Source organism: Eupeodes corollae, chromosome 1 (assembly GCF_945859685.1).
Source record: "Eupeodes corollae chromosome 1, idEupCoro1.1, whole genome shotgun sequence".
Lineage (NCBI taxonomy): Eukaryota > Metazoa > Arthropoda > Insecta > Diptera > Syrphidae > Eupeodes > Eupeodes corollae.
The window spans coordinates 34742478-34762795 of record NC_079147.1 but is presented as its reverse complement, the minus strand read 5'-3'; the positions used below and the strand labels follow the sequence as shown (position 1 = coordinate 34762795).

The window sequence follows — 20318 nt, the reverse complement described above, 5'->3', positions numbered from 1 at the left end:
TTTGGTGTTGTCGTCTTTCTCTCTGTGGAGGCGTGCGCGCATATCAGGCTAATGTTGCCGAATTTAGCTTTGATGATGCACCTATAGCTCAAGACTTCTTGCCTAAGTCTGGCTCCAATGACGAACCCGCATCCAAATAAGCGCTGTAACATTCCACGTGCATATCCGAAGTTCGTTGTCCTTAATTCGTTTGTGTAGGCTGTCAACAGTAAATCCGTCCGTATCCGAGGCATGTTTGTGCTTCGCAACTATGAGGCTTTTACCTGGCGAGGAAATCACTCCGACGGCACAACCCCCAACCTGGAGGGCCAGATCCTAAATATAACTCTAAGGATGGGGAGCCGCATAAAACCGCTCCTTATAAGTCTGGGGCTCCGAATAAGTCGAAGAAGCCCTATAAGGTGTTCAACCTTACCGGAACTGTAGACGCCACCGTTGATTCTATCTCGGGAATTTCTCCGCTGCCGTCTGGATAGGGAGAGGTGACTTAGTGGAAACACCTCTCCCCCCCGAAGGGAATATTGCACTCTATGAATCCATACACCTCTGGTTATCGGATGTACCATCACTAAAAATTATTTGAATCCATTCAATAAAACCAGTATTTAACTAAACCATAAGATTTGTTTGTTATTTTCTTTACTTTAAAGGGTCTTACAGGAAAATTCTGATCTTGCCCCTATTCATGTGACACAAAAAACATGTCATTTTTATGACCTTTTTTCGAAAACCTGTCATAAAACTTGTATTTATCAACCTAATTCAAAAATTGTGTTTTCCAAAAAACCTAAGGGTTAAAGAAATATCGGAAAATAAAAAACGAAAAAAGCTTGTCCCTATCCATGTGACACGAAGCGTATTTTAAAAATCTGATGTTTTAGAAAAATTTACAGTTTAGACATCTAAAATCCTTAAAGAAAATCATAATATTGTCGACCAGTTTTATAATTCAGGGGTTCATAATCATAACCATAGATTTTCAAAACAGACATCTTTTTTGTATTACGATTTTATTTCCACTTCAATGAATTCTTTGCAGTCTTAAAAATTTCTAAACAATATTTTCTTTACTATTTTTTTAAAAATTCATATCTCATTTAACGCTTATTTACTTACAGCCATTGAAAAAAAAAACAAATTTAAAATTAAAAGTAAAAAACAAAATAAGTTTAATATAATTATTACATTGATTCTTTTGTTTTTTTATAATTGTTGTTTTAATTTTTTATATCTCATTTTTTATATTTTAGACCGAGAAAAATAAGCAGTTAAGATTTTGTATGAGTAAAAAATGTTTTTATGTTTTTTGTTGTTTTGTTTTTTTTTTTTTTAAATATTTGGGGTAGGCAATTATTTATAGATAACTTCTATTTAAAAATGTTTTGGAAGGTTTGTGCATTGGGTCTAAATGATAAAGACAAAATCTGTGAGGACATTGATAATTTAAAAATTTTAATAATATAATAATAATTTTGTGTAAAAAACACTAAAAATATATATAAACTTTATGTTTAGTGCTTAAGAATTACGTTTTTTTGTTTTCTTTTTTTTTTAATTTAAGTATTTTGTTTCTTTTTTGTTTATGTTTTTGTTTCGGTTTAAGTTTTAGGGTAGACGTATATTAAATAGAAGACGATCATTAGTTAAATAGGATAAAAATTCGACATCACATTAATTCCCTTAATCCATAAAAAATGTTTTAATTTTGTTTAAAACAATTTTTTTGCAGCTTGTTTTTTTTAAAATTTTCATTTGCTCTTTTCTTGACACAATTATACATAATTTATATTCTCGTAGGGGTGTTTTACGAAATATTTTACAATATTTTTGTTTTTAGATTTAAACCTGCGTTTAAGTGTTTTACATATGTTTAATAAAATGTTACATTTCTGTTTGTTTGTTTGTTTTGTTTTATGAAAAGTAGAAAATACGCAATTTGTTAACAACAACCATATTGTTTTATATTTTTTTTTGTTGGTTTTTCTAATAATTTTGTTTGTTTGATCATTTTTACACAGTTAATTTAAATATATATAAAATACATTCATTTTTGTTTTAAATATTTCACGATTAACAAAACTCTATTCGTTTGGACGCTCGCACGCTGAAATTTTGTTGTAATAATTTTAGTAATTAAGTTTTATTTTATTTTTTTTTACTAAAAACTACCTCTGATAGGAAAAAAATATACATTTTACATGTTTTTATTTTGTTTATATTGAGCTGAGTTTTTGTATTTGTTTTTTTAGGTATATTAAGTTTTTGGTTTTTGTATTTTGTGTGTTTGAGGGAGAGGGAGATTCTTACACACATAGATTTTGAATTTAAAAAATGTTTACGATTGATTTAGAATTGATTTAATTTAAATTTTTTTATTTTGGTTTATATGCATTTGATTTGATAAATTGTTTTTTTTTTTTATTATCAAGGAATTATTACATGTTTCAAGTTTTGAACATATTTTTCTATTTTATCATAACCATCAAAGATCAAACTAAAGAGAACTGAAATATTCAATAATTAAAGCCTTAAAATAAGAACGTTTACCCATAGACAAAACTTTAAATTCTAATGAGGTTTTAAACTTGCGAGAAATCTACAGCAAATTCATGAAAAATTATATACAAAGGAAACCAATTGTATGTAAAAAAAATTGGGGATTCTGAGAAGGTCCATTCTATTCAGAATACGGACAAGAGATTAAAATATCACGATCTCAAACAATCTGCTATCGGACTCCGAATAATGAAAATGAAAAGTATGGACAAGCTTAAATTCATCCAGGGAGTGCTGTGGCGTTAAAATGCAAAGGGATTTGATTTGATATTTACTTGGCGAGTCTTAAAAGAAGCTGTACATTTGGGTTCTTGTGTGAAATTTTGCACCAATGGAAAGTCTTTGTTTTTTTTTGTTTAATAACAATAAACTTGTTTACAATTTCCCTCAGGATTATATTAAAATTATAAAGCTGATCTGCCAGTAAGATTAGTGGAATTAGATTTTAGTCATTGAGTCCTATTTATTCATCTTGAATGATTCAAGGAAGTTTGTAAAGTCAATACAAATATAAAACACTGCAAATTAATTTGCTCATTTCTCTAGAACCTATGTTGTAGTTTAAGAAAACTTGCACTCCCTTAAGCGATTTCCTTACCTCATAGGATAGATACTGGTACACATTGGCCTAATGTTTTGAATATCAAAATGGTGGGTAGTGAGAAAAAAGAATATTTATGTTTAATAGTGGGTCCGAAGTTGAGCTCAAGAGAAAGCTGATGCGCATTCCCGGAAGTTCAAGTAGTACGGTAGAATTGTTTGAGGGGTAAGGCCATTAAGCATTGTTTATTGCAATATTGAACGTTGGATGAGAATTCCGCAGTACTATATTATGTTAAATCACTAAAAAAATGTACCTTAACGTTTTCTTCTATGCAGATCTACAGCCTTTATAATATTAAAATGCCTACAAAATGTTTTTTTTTTTAAAGCAGAGGTTTGTTCTTTTTCTATCTATTTTCATCTATTGTTAACAATTGTTAACCATTTTCGTTCCTAAACGTTAAAATTGTTACCATTTTTAACAACATGACGTTAAATAGTTCCGATTTGTAACTATTCGTAACTTAGCTCCGGAGCTGAAAGTGTTGAACTGTCAAAGTGATTGATTTGTTTACAAAAAAGTAGTTGTTTTAGTGGCTTGGGAGAGATTAATGAACTTAAAAGCAATTTGTCAAATAAATTGGACCACGAATTTTCATTATAAATCAAGCCAATGTTTTTCGTTGACTGCTCTCTTTGAGTTTCATCAATTTGTTGAAAGAAAAATTAATGTTTGATTCAGGATATATTTTAAAAACATACATATGCACATGTTTATTTTATCAATTTTTGTTGCATTTTGAAAGCTGCTTTTATTTTCCTTTCGTTATTTAAATTGCGATTTAAGGTTATAAAAAAAATGTTTTAATCTTTTATAGTAGTCGATTGACAGATCAACAATTTGTAAGTAGCAATTACGGTCCTTAATGGATGCGTTCAATTTCAGAAAGATAGGGTATCCGTATACCTCTTTGTTTACTTGTTACGTGTAAAATAACAACAGTTGATCAGCTGAGATGTCAAAAAAGGAATCCAAAGGTATCCAAGAATTTCTGGGGTATATAGGTATCTGACAGAACAGCTGATTCAACACATGGTTGAATTTCAAGAAACTTGTAAATTGATTTCAGCCTTTTGTATTTGTTGGTAAACAAAAAGATAGAAAATGTTAGTTGAAGTTATATTTGCGGATGTTCTGTACATAATAGATGATGAATATGATATTTGCCTCCGAATTTTAGAAGGTAATTATGATCTATTTTAACTTCGAAGCTTAACTGTTTATCTGCTTTTTGTGAACAGCTGAAAGTTGTTTTTCTTTTTTAACAGCTATCTCAATACAGCTTTCAAACTCGTTCAACAAGATATCTAAAATCCACCTATCCAAGGTACCCTATCTAACACGAGATTAAACGCAGCCAATAAATCTTAAGGGATTTTTCATGGATAAAATAAATCAATTTATTCTTGATCCAGATCTGTCAAAACACAAATCCATGGGACAAAACCAACTGATTTGTTTTTGATTTAATATCAAATCTGCAGATCTTGATTTTTAGGTAGATCTAACCTTCTTTGCACCAATTTTTAAAAATGTTTAGCTAGGATTTTGACAGCTCTACCAGTTACACTTACACAATGGCAACAAATTCAATCGTGTTCCACGAAAATATGTCAATTTTGTGGGAAATCTGAATTTACCCATGGAAAGTCCCATAACAAATTCCAACAGTTCGTAACAGCGACACTTGAACAATTTGTTTTACAAATAACCATAGTAGTTAGGAAGTGTTAAACAAAGAACAGACTGCAGCACTGTTAAAGAATTGCAAACAAATTTAATATTATAAGATCGAATCAAAAGAGGTTTTTCCTACCTAAGTTTGTAAAAATCAGTGAAGAAGTAATTGAGTATTATGTTGGTTCACAACATTTAAGACAGAAAACTTAAAATTAATTTAACACCTATAGCTCTGTATTCGGCCTTATCATAGGCCCCCAGCCATCGGAGAAAATTCGTACTACTGAAAACTGTTGGTATTTTTCGTCTTCCAAACAAAAATATCTATCCCAATGATTTTGAGTTCTTGCTAAGTAGTGTCTTTAGTCTCGAATCAAGTGGCAATATTTTTGAAGTAATACAATTTGTATCATCCCTAGTACGAATGTTCTCCGCTGTAAATTCTGATACAGCCGATTATCTCATCACCATTAACATATAAATGAAGGTTATTTTCAGATTTCTTTTTTGGCCATTTTCTATAAAGTTTTTTTATATCAAATTAAAAAAAAAAACTTACATAGAACTCATAAGTAAAATAAGACATTTTTTATATGCAACTTAAATTACTAATCAAATACAATTGTTTTTTATGGACATAATTTATATTTCAGTATTCTTTTATTCATAGTTGATTCCCGTTTTTTGTTTGTTTTTTTGCAACGTTATAAGGAAAAGATTCATCGCGAAAATTAATTAAGCTGTCATTTAAATGTTTTAAAAGTTTAAGTCTATGTGCTTTTTCAAGGAGTGATTCTAATTTAAATGAACACAAATATTTAAACACAAATTATTTGATAAAAATAAAATTTAAATTACATGTGCCTTCGATAAAAAGTTGATATTTAGTTTTTTAAATAAAAGTGGGATCACAATTAACGGCTTACAAAAAAAAAAAAAACAAAGAAAGAAGTTAAATCGAATAAAAAATTATTATTTTAAACTTTCTGTGTCTGGACAGAGAAGATTCGGCTTCTCATTTCTCTCATATTATTTTTACAATTTGTATTTCCTAGCTTTCATTTATTTAATCACTTTTTTTCTATTTATATATATTTTTTGTTTTTGTAATTTATGTATATAATTTCTTGTTGAAAATTTCTATAAGATTTCTCTTTTTTTATATTATATTTTAAAGCTTTCTAGCACCCAACTTCATTGGACCTCGCTGAGCTCGACGTGCTTCCAATTCTCGCTGACGTTGAAGCTTTTTCTCTTCACGTTTTCTTCTAGCTTCATCAAGTTTTGGATTTCCTAGCGATACATTTTTGTTTTATTATGAAATTTCATTTATAATTGTTTTTTTTTTTTGACTTACCGGTTAAAGCATCTTCGATAGGTTCGAATTCGCCATCGGCCCATGAATCACTATTCCAATTGGCATTGTTGGTATTGTTTATGTGTCCATGTCCATGGCCGTGTCCGTCGTCGTCGTCGTGAACTGGACTGATATTGTTGCAATTTGTTAGTAGGTTGGATACGCTAGGCAAATCGTTTGGTCGCTGCTGCTGTATCTGTTGCAGTTGCTGTTGACTTTTGTTATTTGGTTCGACATCGTTATAATGAAGGTTCTGTTGTATTTGCTCCTGCTCCTGTTCCTGTTCTTCGATCTTAAATTAAAGTAAATAAAAAGAAAAGTTAACAGTTACTCAATGCAATTGTTGGAATTTAATATCGTACAGGATCCTCTTCTAGGCTTCCCCATTCTTCGTTATCCCAACCATCTCGAACATCTGCAAGGGCAGTAGAAGCATTAATTTGTCCACTGTTTGGAACTGCACCAGCTAAAGGACTACTTGGATCCTGTGAAGTCTGAGAATAAGAATGGATGATAGGGTTTATTGCAGTTACATTTGTTACTTGGAAATATATTTTTTAAAGACATATTTTATTTTACCATTTTTATAAGAAAGACAAAGTTTGAGCAGTAGGGAAATAAGAGACGGTTTGAAAGGATGTTGTTTTAAATTCCTGAATAATTCCTGAAAGATTCTACATTCGCGTTAGACAGCAAGGTGGGCTTTATATTTGAAACTAGTCAAACATCATTGTTAATGGTTGGTCATTTAATTAGCACAAGGAAACTTTCACTCAGAATTATCCATATTCTGATTGATTTCATATAAATATATTAACGTTTATTTTAATTAATTGACCGGTAAGTGCTTATGCGTGAATTTAAAAAAAAATGTCTGTAAAAAAATTTAATAGACATAGGAAAAGGACCACATTACCAGAGGATAAAAAGCTGACCATAAATGGGATGAAAGCTCAAGGAAAGACGGTTTCGGAAATTTCGGAGTTATTAAATTGTTCAAGAAAGCTTTTTTACATCGCAATTTACCATCTTAAGACATTTGGAACTTCACAAAACGTTTCGAGAGCCCCACGTGCAAGAAAAACCACATTAAAAGAAGATCATTTAATGCAAAGAGCTTCTACGGCAGACCCATTCAAGACTTTAAACCAAATAAAATCTGATGTTGAGTTACATAACGGTAGTTCTGTCTTCCCCGACAATCAGGCGGCGGTTGAATGAAATTCAATTAAGGTCTCAAAAAAAATATAAAGTGCAGAATTCAGTTTGCTAAGGAACACCTAAGAAAGCCTCTTAATTTTTGGAACAACGTGGTCTGGAGTGATGAATCAAAGTTCCCCAGATTCGGATCAGATGGAAAAAAATATGTTTGGCGTCCACCTAACCAACAATACAACCCAAAGTACACTCTCAAAATAATTAAGCACAGAGGAGGAAATGTTATGATGTGACGAGCTTTCTCTTGGCACGGCCGGCGCGGCCCAATTGTCAAAATAAGCTCAAAAATGGATCAAAATATTTATACAAACATATTGACAGATCATATGATTCCCTACGTTGATGACAATTTGCCTTTGACATGGCGTTTTATGGACGATAATGATCCGAAGTATACTTCACGGTTAGTAAAATCATGTTTAGATGATAATTGTGTTAGTGTTTTGAAGTGGCCGGCTCAGTCTCCCGATCTCAACCCGATTGAGAATCTGTGGAATGACATTGAACTCCAATTGGAAGGTCAAAATCCCAAAAATTTTATAGAATTGTGGACAAATATTAAAAATGCTTGGTATTCAACACCAATAGCACGGGGCAGAAAATTGGTGGAAAGTCTGTCAAGAAGATGTCAAGCCGTGATTGACAGCAAGAATGAAGAAATCAAAAGGTAAATTCAATTTTATAGCACATGTGCTGATTAAATGTCCAAGCTATAATGACAAAAGTTTATTAACTGTGGTTCTTATCTCTATTTTCTTACAGAAATAACTGAAACTAGGAAACTTATGGTTTCTAATACATTAAAAAACATATAAAATTTCATTTAAGCAATAAAAACTTTATGTACATAAACCTTAAATGCTACTTTCACTTAAATTTAATAAAAGATCATAATTAACAATAATGTGTGCTATTTATATAACTGTGTGCTGTTTTTCATGTTATCGGAACGAGAATTGAAGAGTAGGATAAACAAAAAAACAAAGTACGAGTACACAAAAGAACCATCAATGGGCTCAATAACTGGGGTAGCTATGGCTTATATAAGGTGAGGTGGGATTTGAGGCGTGATAGATAAGGGATTGTCATTGACAACAAGCGTATGAGCCGAGGAAGAAGAGAAATTCTTCATATTTTGCACGAATTACCCACATTTCTTACTGGTTTTGGGACATTGGAGTATTGAGATCACTTATTTTGTAACTTAAATATTGACGAAATAACTTGAGTATTCCACTATGGTTTGAACAAAAGGAACAAAGTTGGGATAAAGTATAATCAAACAGGAACTGATGATGATCATAGGACGTTCCTAATAATAAAACAACTTTTCACTGACATCCTATATGATGACTACATTCGGAAAATTGAATTAAATCTTAAAAATAATTCTGATAGCTCCTGGAAATTCGTTAATCGTGAGAAGAAAACATGTGGGTACCCTAACTTAATGACTGATTCGACATCAAATAGTAATGAGCCGAGAATAATTGCGAACATGTTTTTTGCAAACTACTACTATTAGTTTTCCTAACACATCTACCACTGTTATAAATTCCCACCAATTAAATTCTATTAATTTCGTTATAAGTGAAGATACTGTCCTTAATATTATCTTACAACTTGACGAATGTTTTAGTCCTGCTCCCGACGTTCTACCATCATCCATTATAAAGAAATGTGCTGCGTACTGTGTTCGTCTTTACGAAACTTGCTGTTTTCTTTTATCTGGAAGAACTCCTTCATAATACCAGTACACAAAAAAGGTCCTAAAAACGAAATAATGAACTACCGACCTATTGCTGAACTATCTGTGATACCTAAACTGTTTGAGTCAATCGTGTGTAGCGTCCTTTCTTTTCACTGTAGTTGAATTATCTGTGATAACCAGCATGGTTTTGTTAAAAAGCGTTCAACTATTACTTATCTGTTTAACTTTACGTCCCTTTGTTTAGATGTTTTTCAAAAATATGAATTTTCCTTTGACAAATTGAGTTATAAAACATTACTTTTTAAAACTATCGCAGCAAGGTTTTAAACACTGTTTTATAAACTGGATCTCCTCATATTTGCAAGATAGACTTTAGAGTGTTAAATTTCGTAATGAGTGTTTAAGTTCATTTGTTGTGAATTCTGGTGTCCCCCAGGGTAGTCACCTTGGTCCTATTCTGTTTCTTTTATTTATAAATGACTTGGTTTCAATTGTACAAAATTCTTCTGTTCTAATATATGCTGATGATTTTTAAGAAAATTAACATCTAACTTTCTTCTCTTGCAAGAAGACTTAATATTATTACCTAATTATATTACGATGGATAGATACATATAACTTTGAAGTGGTTATTATATTTGATCTCAGAAAATCATTTAAGTAGAAAGACCCTCTCTCATTTAACTAAGGAGACGTTGTATAGACCTTAATCATCTCAGTCCTGCAAGGACAATGAAAGCTTCGGAAGAAAAGTTACTTTTTGATTTGAGAGAAAGATTCTTCGAGTGATTTTTGATCCTGTGTTTATCGTAGGAGTAGGAAGAAGAAGATTCAATGAAGAGCTAGACAAGCTATAAAGGGAGTCAAGTGGAAGGCATGACACGAACGTCCTTCCGTGATGGTGTATTTGGTAATTGCAAGTGGCTAGTTAGGAACAGACGAAAGCTGTTCACGAGATCTATGAGCAGAATAGGAGAGAGGAACAACGACTTCTCAGAGGGCAGAAACGAAGTTCGAAAGTTTTATGAGCAGGTGACACTAAATTTACAAGTGCATAAACTCGGCTGCAAATACAAAAGTGGAAACATTATAGTAGAACCGAAGTCAATGCTGAGGATATGTAAGTTCCACTTTTGCAGAAAGTACAGACAAGATGATCCATTCAAAAAGACGACGAAAGCCAACTATTTCGTTTTCCCGACACCTACCATCTTTTTATTGAATTCAAGGCAGCATATGACAGCATCTACAGGTATCCTTACGAAACTCGCCCATTTTTACAGGATGACAATGGAAAATTCGCGCTGCACACTTAATGAAGTATGGAAACAATTTAACCGAACCTTCGATGCCAAAAAGGCTTTAAACAAGGTGATGCTCTGTCAACATTAGAACCACTATCTTTCAAAAATGAGGGCAAAAGTACATGCTGTCATCAAGAAAGGGCCTATAACACCTATACTCAAGTCACGGTCAAAACGTCACCATCGGCAGACTTAACTTTGAGGTAGTTAAGGACTTTGTCTACCTAGGCTCCGCTATGAATGTAGAAAATAACACCAGCGCTGAGACAAAACGAAGAATTATTCTTGCTAAACTGTTTTTTTTTTTGGGATAAGAAAGTAATTGAGTAGTAAAGTTTGAACTTGAGCAGCTAAAGTGTCGCTAAATAAGGCCCTCATCAAACCCGTCCTGCTTTACAATGCAGAAGCATTGACTATGACAAACGTGAGCTACGGTCCTGTATGCATAAAAGATGAGTGACTTAGCCAGAAGGATAAAAGTCTAATGACTAAGATGGCTTGGTCACGTAGAGCGCATATCGAACAATACTCCGGCCGTAAAGTCTTCCAACACAATACAACATAATGGTCAGGTGTGTTTGAAGAAATTGAACACTTATATTATTTGTATCTGTATCAGAAAGGAACATGTCAAGAGAGATTACTGCGCGATCATTAACGACGACGTCCTATAGAATATAGTGGGCTCGTTGACCTCTTCAAAAATCTCAGCACACTCTGCTTCGAGTGTTGTTTTACCCAAATAGAAAAGTCAAGACGAATTGTTTACATTGGAAACTAGAAAGTTAGTTGTTATTCCAAAAAAATGTTCGAGAGTCTCGATAGGGTTCAAATAACAAAGAACTTCAAATTGGAAAAAAAAGAGAAATAGAAATTGAACTTACATCCATTTCACCCCAATTTTCGTTATCCCAATTATCTGCACCATAATCGCTGGCAGATGCTGATGTGTCATTACTTTCATGTTCCAAAGATGTCATTGATGTTACACTAGACGTTGTTGTCGATAAACTGCTACTTGATGGTTGTTCTTTTGATACAAAAATATGAAAAATGGTTATTTAATTCAAATTCAACATTTTCTATACTGATAACCTACCTAATGATGCTGGTTTTGATAGATTTCGACCTGTGAGTGGCGGTCGCGGCCTTGACGAATCACTTTGGCTTCGATAGAATTTCGCCGTTACAGCAGTTACCGCCCAACCAGCCCAAGTAGCAGCAGCATTACCTATAGAAGGTGTTGCTGTATGAACATCAGCCTCTGTAAAAATAAAAAACAAAAATTGTCACTTAAAAAACTTTCTTATTTGCATGTATTTTAAACTAACCCATTGTTTCACGTAAACTGGGATCTTCAGAAACTTTTTCTAGTTTTCCCAGAAAACCACGAATTGTCTTGAACGCTGGATCTCGAACAGATTTTTCTGGATCGACAGTTAGCGAACACAAGGCGGGTAAGACACGATTTGCGACCTCACTAAAAATCGAAGCATATACATATACATTTTTTTAAAAACAAAATAAGCGAAAAATAATTTACCTCAGTAGGAAATACTGTTGTGTTGCTGCTAACGCTAATACACCAGCAACCCGCGCTGGTGGGAATGGATCCCGCATGGCTCTTATAAATGCAGATACTAGAACTCGTTGTCGCACCTTTGTTTTATTTTATAAAAATATTTAAATACTGTAAAGTGAAATCAATAATGAGAAGAATAAATTACCTGTGGATGCAAGTGGGGAGCTATTTTTCCTAAGCACACTGTCGTATTGGTTCGAATACCACCTTGATCGTCTCGTGCTTGCAGGCGTGCAAAATGTCGCAACACTTCCACGTTTAAATTGTTGTAGTTTAATTTTGGAGCCAAGTGAATAATGGACTACAAAGAAAATGGTCATAATTATAAAAAATCAAAAGACAAAAGAAACAGTTAAAAATTACCTTAACCGTCTGTTCTCGAATTGTAGCATTTGTGTCAAGGAAGCCATGTGCAACTTGGGGAAATATCTGATCATTTACTACTTGTGGTTGTAAATGCGCAATAAATAGTTCCAACTGTTGCAATAAACGAGAACGTGTTACACGATCTGTTGATGCAAAAAGTTTCACTACGCATGGAACTATTCGCTTTTGGTATTCGTTTTCATCTAATAATTTTCCTAGCTGCAATTTAAAATATAAATCAAGAAATTCAAATAACCAAACCATACATTTCAAAATATGTAAGTATACTTTAAACATTGGAGCAAGAACTGCAGATCCAGCATCACCATATTCATAAGCCGTAATTAACTGAGGAAGTATTTTGTGTCTAAAAAGAAAGGTTATCCAAACTATTCTTGAAATAGGATTTGTTTGTAAAATCTTACTTGCAAACATTTTCGGGAAAATTCTCCAAGTGTATTGTTAAACCACTGAAAAATCGATTTTTTTCAGCTTTGTCCTTAATTTGAATTTCTTCCAAAAACAACAAAGTATCGACTAGGTCGTTTTTGAAAAACCCTCCAGGCTTGCGACATCGTGTTATAATATCGGCTGGATTTGGTCGATTTGATGGCGATGCACCCACAAGTTCACAATATAATGATTGTAAAGACTTGGGAACGTTATCGATATCCTTTAAATTACCACGAACTTTTAATGGACCGTTGAAGGACTCCCATACGAGGCATCCCAAACCCCACATATCAACAGAGCTAAAAAAAAATTAAATAGAGCAGTTTTAGTTTTGAGCCAAAGTTATGAAAATAAACTAGGTTTGTTGCAGAGTGTGAGATCTTAGACATTGAAAGCTTTTGTTTGGAAAAAGTTCAGTCGAAAACTTTAAGAAAAAAAATATATTTATCAAAGTTTCTATTAAATTTCCTAATCATTAAGAAAAACAGCAATTTCTTCTTTTCCAGAAAAAAGCTGATACCCTACTTTATGATTGATCTAAAGCCCGAATTAAAAGGGCCAACCTCTTATGGTACTCAAAGCATGTGAATTTTTTTATTCAGAATACAAATGTATGAATTCTATCAATTTTCTACAATAGGTAAGACTTTAAGAGAAGATATTATAGGAGCACATTGGCCTTAAGTTTTAAATATTAAAACGGAAGGGAAAAATGAGTTAAGTAAAGCATGCCACATTCTCGAAGTACGGTTAAGAAAAAAATCTCTATTCTTCACATTAGGTCCGAAATTGAGCCGAAATGTAAACATTGACCATTTGGCTGAATCGTTGTGGGGGGGGGGGCGGTGAATTCCAATTCGACAGACCATTATTTGTAAAAACGTCAGTAAAACAATGAAAAACAAGAAACATTGCGGCGGTGTTCGAGCATTGTACTCGTAAATGTTTCAGTTATAGTTTTATGGCTTTTCAATTTCCAAAAACATTTTGGAATTCTATCCACAAGACATAAAACTTGTTTTACGGGTACCTTTTCAAATATGCGAGTTATATTTTAGCATTGGATAAAGGCCTTATAAATTACATCCAGATCAGAAGGGTTAACAAATTTTTTGCACCGGGGGCGTCGGAGAAATCCTAAGCACCAAGCAGCATTTTTGGCAATGCCGAATATGAGATATGAGATAAAATTTAATAAGTTTCCTCGATTCAAGTGCCATTCATGCATAGTGGTTTAATTTCCGATTGGACAATGTTCGATAGCAATAAGCTAAATTTTTTAAGCTTATCAAACGCTGCCGTTGAAGTTCCTCACCCGAATGACAAGGATGTAAATCAAGAAACGAATATGATAAGCTGAGGATATAGTCGTAATGCATTAGAAGTGGAAGAGAAGAGATCGTTTTCAACACTAAAAGCACGCATTATCGATAAAAGGGTTATCAGTTGAGCTTACATGGGTAGTGTCACTGTGAACGAACGTTGGAACCGAGGATGACGTGGTGTTACGTACGTTCTTTTTTTTTAGTATTGTTTGCCTAATTTCGGGTCATGTTAAAAATTTGGTTTTTCGTCATATATGACTGTTACAGTTTTTTCTCAAAACCCACCTCTGTCATCAACTCTTACTCTCACCTCCCAGCGGTGAACATCGGGTGCCTAGTACCTCAACTGGAAATCGGGTCAACCCTAGTGGAAATTTGTTCGGGGTAGCAAACGAGAGAGGGGGGAGAGGTATTTCCACTAAGTCACCACTCCTTATTCAGACAACAGCAGACGAATTCAACGGTGGCGTCTACAGTTCCAGTAGGGTTGAACTACTTAGTGAACACCTTATAGGGCTCCTTCAACATATTCGGAGCCCAGGCCTGTAAAGTTTATCCGGCTCCCCGTCCTTGGAGTTATACTAATGATCTGGCCCTCCAGGTTGGGGGCTGTGCCGTCGGGGTGACTTCTTGGCCACGAAAAAAAAATACCTGGAGTTGCGAAGCACCAACAAACCTCGGATACGAACGGATTCACTGTTGACAACCCACGCAAACGAAATAAGGACAACGAACTTCGGATCTGTACGTGGAATGTTAGGTCCCTTAACAGACCACGTGCAGCCGAACAATTAGCGGAAGCCTTAAACTACTGCAAGGCAGATATTATCGCCATCTAAGAAGTGCGATTTGATGGAACGGGCAAACGCAAACTAAAAGACTGCGATGTATACTACAGCGAGCGCATCACGACAATCCGCATCAAGGCTAAATTCGCCAACATAAGCCTAATATGCGCGCATGCCCCAACAGAGGAGATAGATGAAGACACCAAAGACATATTCTTCGAGCTCTTGGAGAAGACATATGAGCAGTGCCCTGGCTATGACATTAAAATTGTCTTAGGAGTTTTTAATGGCAAGCTAGGAAGAGAAGACATCTTTGGTGGCATAATCGGGAGATACAGCCTGCACGACACCATTTCTGACAACGGATTCAGGCTGATCGATTTCGCTGCGGGGCGAGACGTTCTGGTAGCTAGTACGCAGTTCACACATCTCAATATCCACAAGGGGACATGGAAATCTCCTGATCAATCAACCGTCAACCAGATTGACCACATTGCGATGGACGCACGACACTTCTCCAGTATACAGGATATCCGAACATTCCGAGAGGCCAGCATTGACTCGGACCACTACCTTGTTGTAGCCAAGGTACGGATATCCCGGTCCAAGTCAAAACAAGGATGTACTGTGAAAAGTTTTGACGTTAAACGGCTACAATCGCAAGAGACTGCCATGTCCTTTTCCCATCGAGTATCTAGTAACCTTTTAAGAAGTCCTATGCTGCTGCATTAAGGATTGAAAACCAAAACGGCGCTGCACAAAAGGACTAGAGCTGCTCGCTAGCTCTACGAGCAAAAGAAGAACACTGGCTTCTTAGACGGAAAAAAAAGAGAGCATGAGAAGCGCGCGATCGAGGAGATAGAGGGATGTCACAACAGGAATGAGGTTCGTAAATTTTACCAAAAGGTAAAAAAAAAACTCCCAAGGGCACCAGCCAAGAACCGAAGCCTATAAGCACGATCAGGGGAACATCGTAGTGGAACCACAGTCTATGTTGAGAATATGGAAAGACCACTTCTCCAAATTATATGATGACGAACCGAATTCCGCTGTAAGGGAGATAGAACCACTCAACCAAGGTGACGCAGATCAATAATTCCGCCTACCCGACCTCGACGAAGTGAAGATAGCTATATATAAACTTAAGTCAAACAAACCTGCAGGGGCTAACGGCATCGCTGCCGAACTATTCAAAGCAGAAGGCGATGACTTGGTAGGGAGCATGCACCAACTCATCTGCAAAATATGGTCGGAAGAAAGCATGCCCGATGAGTGGAATCTCAGCATAATTTTTTCGATACATACAAAAAGGAGACCCTCTAAATTTCGCCAATTACAGAGGCATTAGTCTCCTTAACATTGCATATAAGATCCTTTCTGCGTATTATGTAAACGTCTGAAGCCGTTTGTTAACAACCTGATAGGTCCTTATCAGTGTGGCTTCAGACCAGGAAAGTCCACTATCGACCAAATAGTCACTCTACAAATCGATTTTAAAGCCGCGTACGACAGCATCCATATGGAAGAGCTCTACAGAGCAATGTCTTGTTTTGGCATCCCTGTCAAACTTATCCCTTTGTGCAGAATGCCGATGGAAAATGCACGCTGCTCTATCAAGATCGGAAAAGATCTTACCGATGCATTCGATGTCAAAAACAGTTTTAGACAAGCCAAGGCAAGGCAAAATCACTGTCATGCGACTTCTTCAACATCGTTCTTTAAAGAATGGTGCAAAACTCAACCGTCAACACTAGGGCCACAATCTTTCAAATGTCCATCCAATTACTCGGATAACGCAGATGATATTGACATAACTGGATAGTCAAAGCGTGATGTAAGTGGAGCGTTTTTGAGCATTGCGACGGAAGCGAAGAAGATGGGTTTAGTGGTCAATGAAGGCAAGACCAAGTATATGCTGTCATCAAAAAAGGACATTGAACAACGACGTGTTGGACAAAGCGTCACCATGGACAGCTATAACTTTGAGGTAGTTAAGGACTTTGTCTACCCAGGCACCGCTATTAATACAGACAACGACACCAGCGCTGAAATCAAAAGAAAGATTAATTCTTGCAAATCGCTGCTTCTTTGGCTTTAGAAGGCAATTGAGAAGTAAAGTCCTCTCTCGAGCATCTAAAATCACCATCTATAAGACGTTCATCATCCCGGTGCCCATTTATGGCGCTGAGGCCTGGACCCAGTCAGAGAAAGATGAGAGCGTCTAAGAATGCCTTGAGGGAAAAATGCTTCGGGTTAATTTTGGTCCCGTACGCATAGATGGAGAATGGAGTAGAAGATATCACGACGAACTGTACGGGCTGTACAGCGACACTGGCTTAGTTAGCAGAATTAAAGTTCAGCGGGAGAAAATTGGAACTATTGTTAACAAAATTTCTTCTAAATTGCAATGACTTTTAAAATCCTGGAACTTAAATTGTCCATTAAATTAATCGAATTAGTAAGAAATAAAGGTTTCATTTGGAATAGCCCACTATTTGGGCAGCTGTTACTTTTGAACAATACCCACTTGAACAAAAATGGCGAAAATTTTGCAGTCAGAGTTTACAAAACTTTTTTTTACACATTTAAACATCAAGAATTCGACAAACGACATTATGTTTGGCATAAATATTTTAAAGTTCAGTTAGCACAAAAACTCGCGACACTCGATCACCAAAAACGTCATGTCTTTGTTGATTTTGTCCTTGAAATGTATCAAAATGGTTTGGAACAATTGTCTTCAGGGACGAAGCTCATTTTCTAAGCAGAAAGCTACAATAAATGATTGTGAAACAGCTTCGTCATCTTGAACGTGCAACCGTTTTTTGCACCAGCGATAGCTGCGGTATTAGACCTTCATTGTTCCATAATGGGGCTATTGCAACTTGTTCGGTGAATAGATTTTGTTAGGTAAGTAATTTTGTATTGCCAGAATCGGAAGAAATTGATGTGGACACGTGCTTCATGAAAAGTGCAAAAGAAAAGTTTCCTGACCATGTTTTTTTCTGTATATCAGGAATTTTTGAAGATATCGAAGCCATGAAAAGAATATAGTTGCGGATCATTGCTTGCATCGATTTATATTGTTCATGGCATACCTTTATTATTTACAATGAAATAAATATCCATTATTTAAAATATCAAAAGACAACCTCTTGTCGAAAACCCCGTAAAATATGTTTCCAAGAGACTATTATATCAATTGGCCAAAATAAAAGAACACTATTTCACTATTCCTTTCGATTTCGATACCTCGAAATTGGACTCAGATCATTAGACACAGAACTGCTTTAAGATCCCCTTTTAAAAATGAAAATGACACTTAAATTAATTTAAAACAAACACCTACCACTTAGTTGCTGCTTTAAGTTTTGTCTGATCGTTTTTCTCTGGAGGATCGTAGACCTCGAGAGCTGGAGGTATCTTAATCGGAGGCATTGGATTACCATCAGCTGGCGATACATACTCCAAGCCTCCCAGTTTCCATTCTCCTGACGCATTCACAAACACAGACCACACTGATACGTTGTTGTGCCTCAAGTTGCCATCGTTGTTAAGAAAAGAAAGAGCTCGCTGTAAACAAAATATTATTTTTTTAACAATAAACTAAATCATGAAGAAATATCCAAAAGAACTTGTTTTACCGTAATTTGAAACACTCCCCAAGCCAAATACAGATCTTTCTGTGGACCATCTGATGCCAATTTGGCTATGTGCGTACCCAATGGTTCTACTGCCTCAGTTGCAACATACAACACTTTGTCAGTTTCCAAACTATCCAAAAATTGCAAAATACTCGGATGACGAAGCGTCTTTAATCGTTTTACCGCGGCCTTGGCCAAATCGAATTTCGCATCGGAACCGTTTTTAATGTCGTACACAAAAACCGATACCTCTTCGTTAGTGGACTTGCGTTTCGCTTTGTGCTGCGACCATATCGAACGCGATTCGTATCCGGGAACTTGTTCCCCAATCTCGTAAGGGAACTCTTTGGAGGAGTCGCGCGAGAAGAACGACCACATCATATGTTTTGCCCGTCGGGTTAATATCTTGTTGGCCAAAGCTAAACAATGTTCGGGGGTTAGACACCAAAAACTTACTCGCCGTGTCACCTGCCTACACTTTAGCGAGTTTTAGATTATTCTTTGTCAACGTCAACGTCGTCGTCGTAGTTGTCGTCGTGGTCGTGGTCGTCCCCGTCGTTGTCGTTTACGACTACGACGCAGCAGTCTGTTTCTGTTTCTGTTTACACCGGACTTCAGGCGAATCCACGAAAACTGAGTATTGAAATGGAATTTTCTATATACCCAGTTAATAGAGGAACAACAAATTCGATATAATCCGTCTTAACAATATCGTATTGTTGTTTAGCCAATAAAATATGTTTGCTACGAATAAACATTAAAAGAAAAAAGGAACTACTATCTACGTAAATATGTTTCTAACTTTGGTATATTTCGATTTGTTCTTTCAACTTTTCTAACAATTAAATCATTTTTTAAGACAATAAATAAGATTTTTGATTAATTTTTAACGAGATTTTGTGATTTTTTTCAAAGAATTTTTTGGTTTTTCCGTTTTTTCACAGTTTTCTTTAATGACGTATGACGTTTCTCGTTTGCATAGAATTTTTTTTTTGAAAGATGCGAAAAAATTAACTGCGCGAAATGTCACAAATGTCAGTGTCAAATGAGACAAACTGCGCGAATAGAAATGAATCAACAAGACAACAGCTGACAGTAGAAATGGAGTAGATTTTTGTAAACATAATAAATTAGGTAATAGATTATGCTGAGGTGGTAATAATTTTAAAATTAATTAAAACAAAAGAAGAACATCTTTATATGAAAATGATTTATAAAAAAATATTATTATTATTATTACGTATATTAGACAACACAAAAGTCTACAGGAAATAAAATAATTACCAAGTACATTTGCGTATTTGTTTGTCTACAGAAAAGGCATACAAATATACAAGATTTTGTTTAAAAAAAAATGTTTATGTAGAAAAGATCACTAAATTATAAGTTTTGTAAAAAAAATCATTTTTTTTTAAGCGAAATATGCAAATATTATAAAAATATTTAGGACAAATTTAAATATATTCCCTTTTCGCTTCCTCCGCCGCTCTACCTGCTCAAATTTTGAACAAATGTAATGATGGATGTGGTAGGAAGTGAGGGCCTTGCACTGTATCTTTTCCTACACATCATATGCTTATATTACCTCCACGGATACTGGTCTTTGCTTTATGTCATGATTTACTAAAGCTTTAAACTTGGGTGGGTGGGTGTAAGGAAACAACAACTTCAACACCAAACCCATGTCCCTATAGATTTGGAGTTTAATGCGATGGCGGCGGGCTAACGAT

At 35.0% G+C, this 20318-nt stretch overlaps 1 protein-coding gene across 1 annotated transcript; it reads right to left on the bottom strand.

The window, feature by feature from the left end:
- Positions 1-1892: 1892 nt before the first annotated feature.
- LOC129954164 (N-terminal kinase-like protein) lies at positions 1893-19571 on the bottom strand. Its single transcript, XM_056067888.1, has 13 exons — positions 18589-19571; positions 18294-18517; positions 12804-13130; positions 12667-12745; positions 12376-12597; positions 12158-12313; positions 11974-12089; positions 11762-11910; positions 11530-11694; positions 11315-11460; positions 6560-6691; positions 6198-6489; positions 1893-6133 (listed from the first exon to the last, which is right to left on the bottom strand). The coding sequence occupies exons 1-13, from the start codon at positions 18967-18969 to the stop codon at positions 6012-6014; spliced, it is 2511 nt and encodes an 836-aa protein (XP_055923863.1). The 5' UTR covers positions 18970-19571; the 3' UTR covers positions 1893-6011.
- Between the last annotated feature and the right edge of the window lie 747 nt (positions 19572-20318).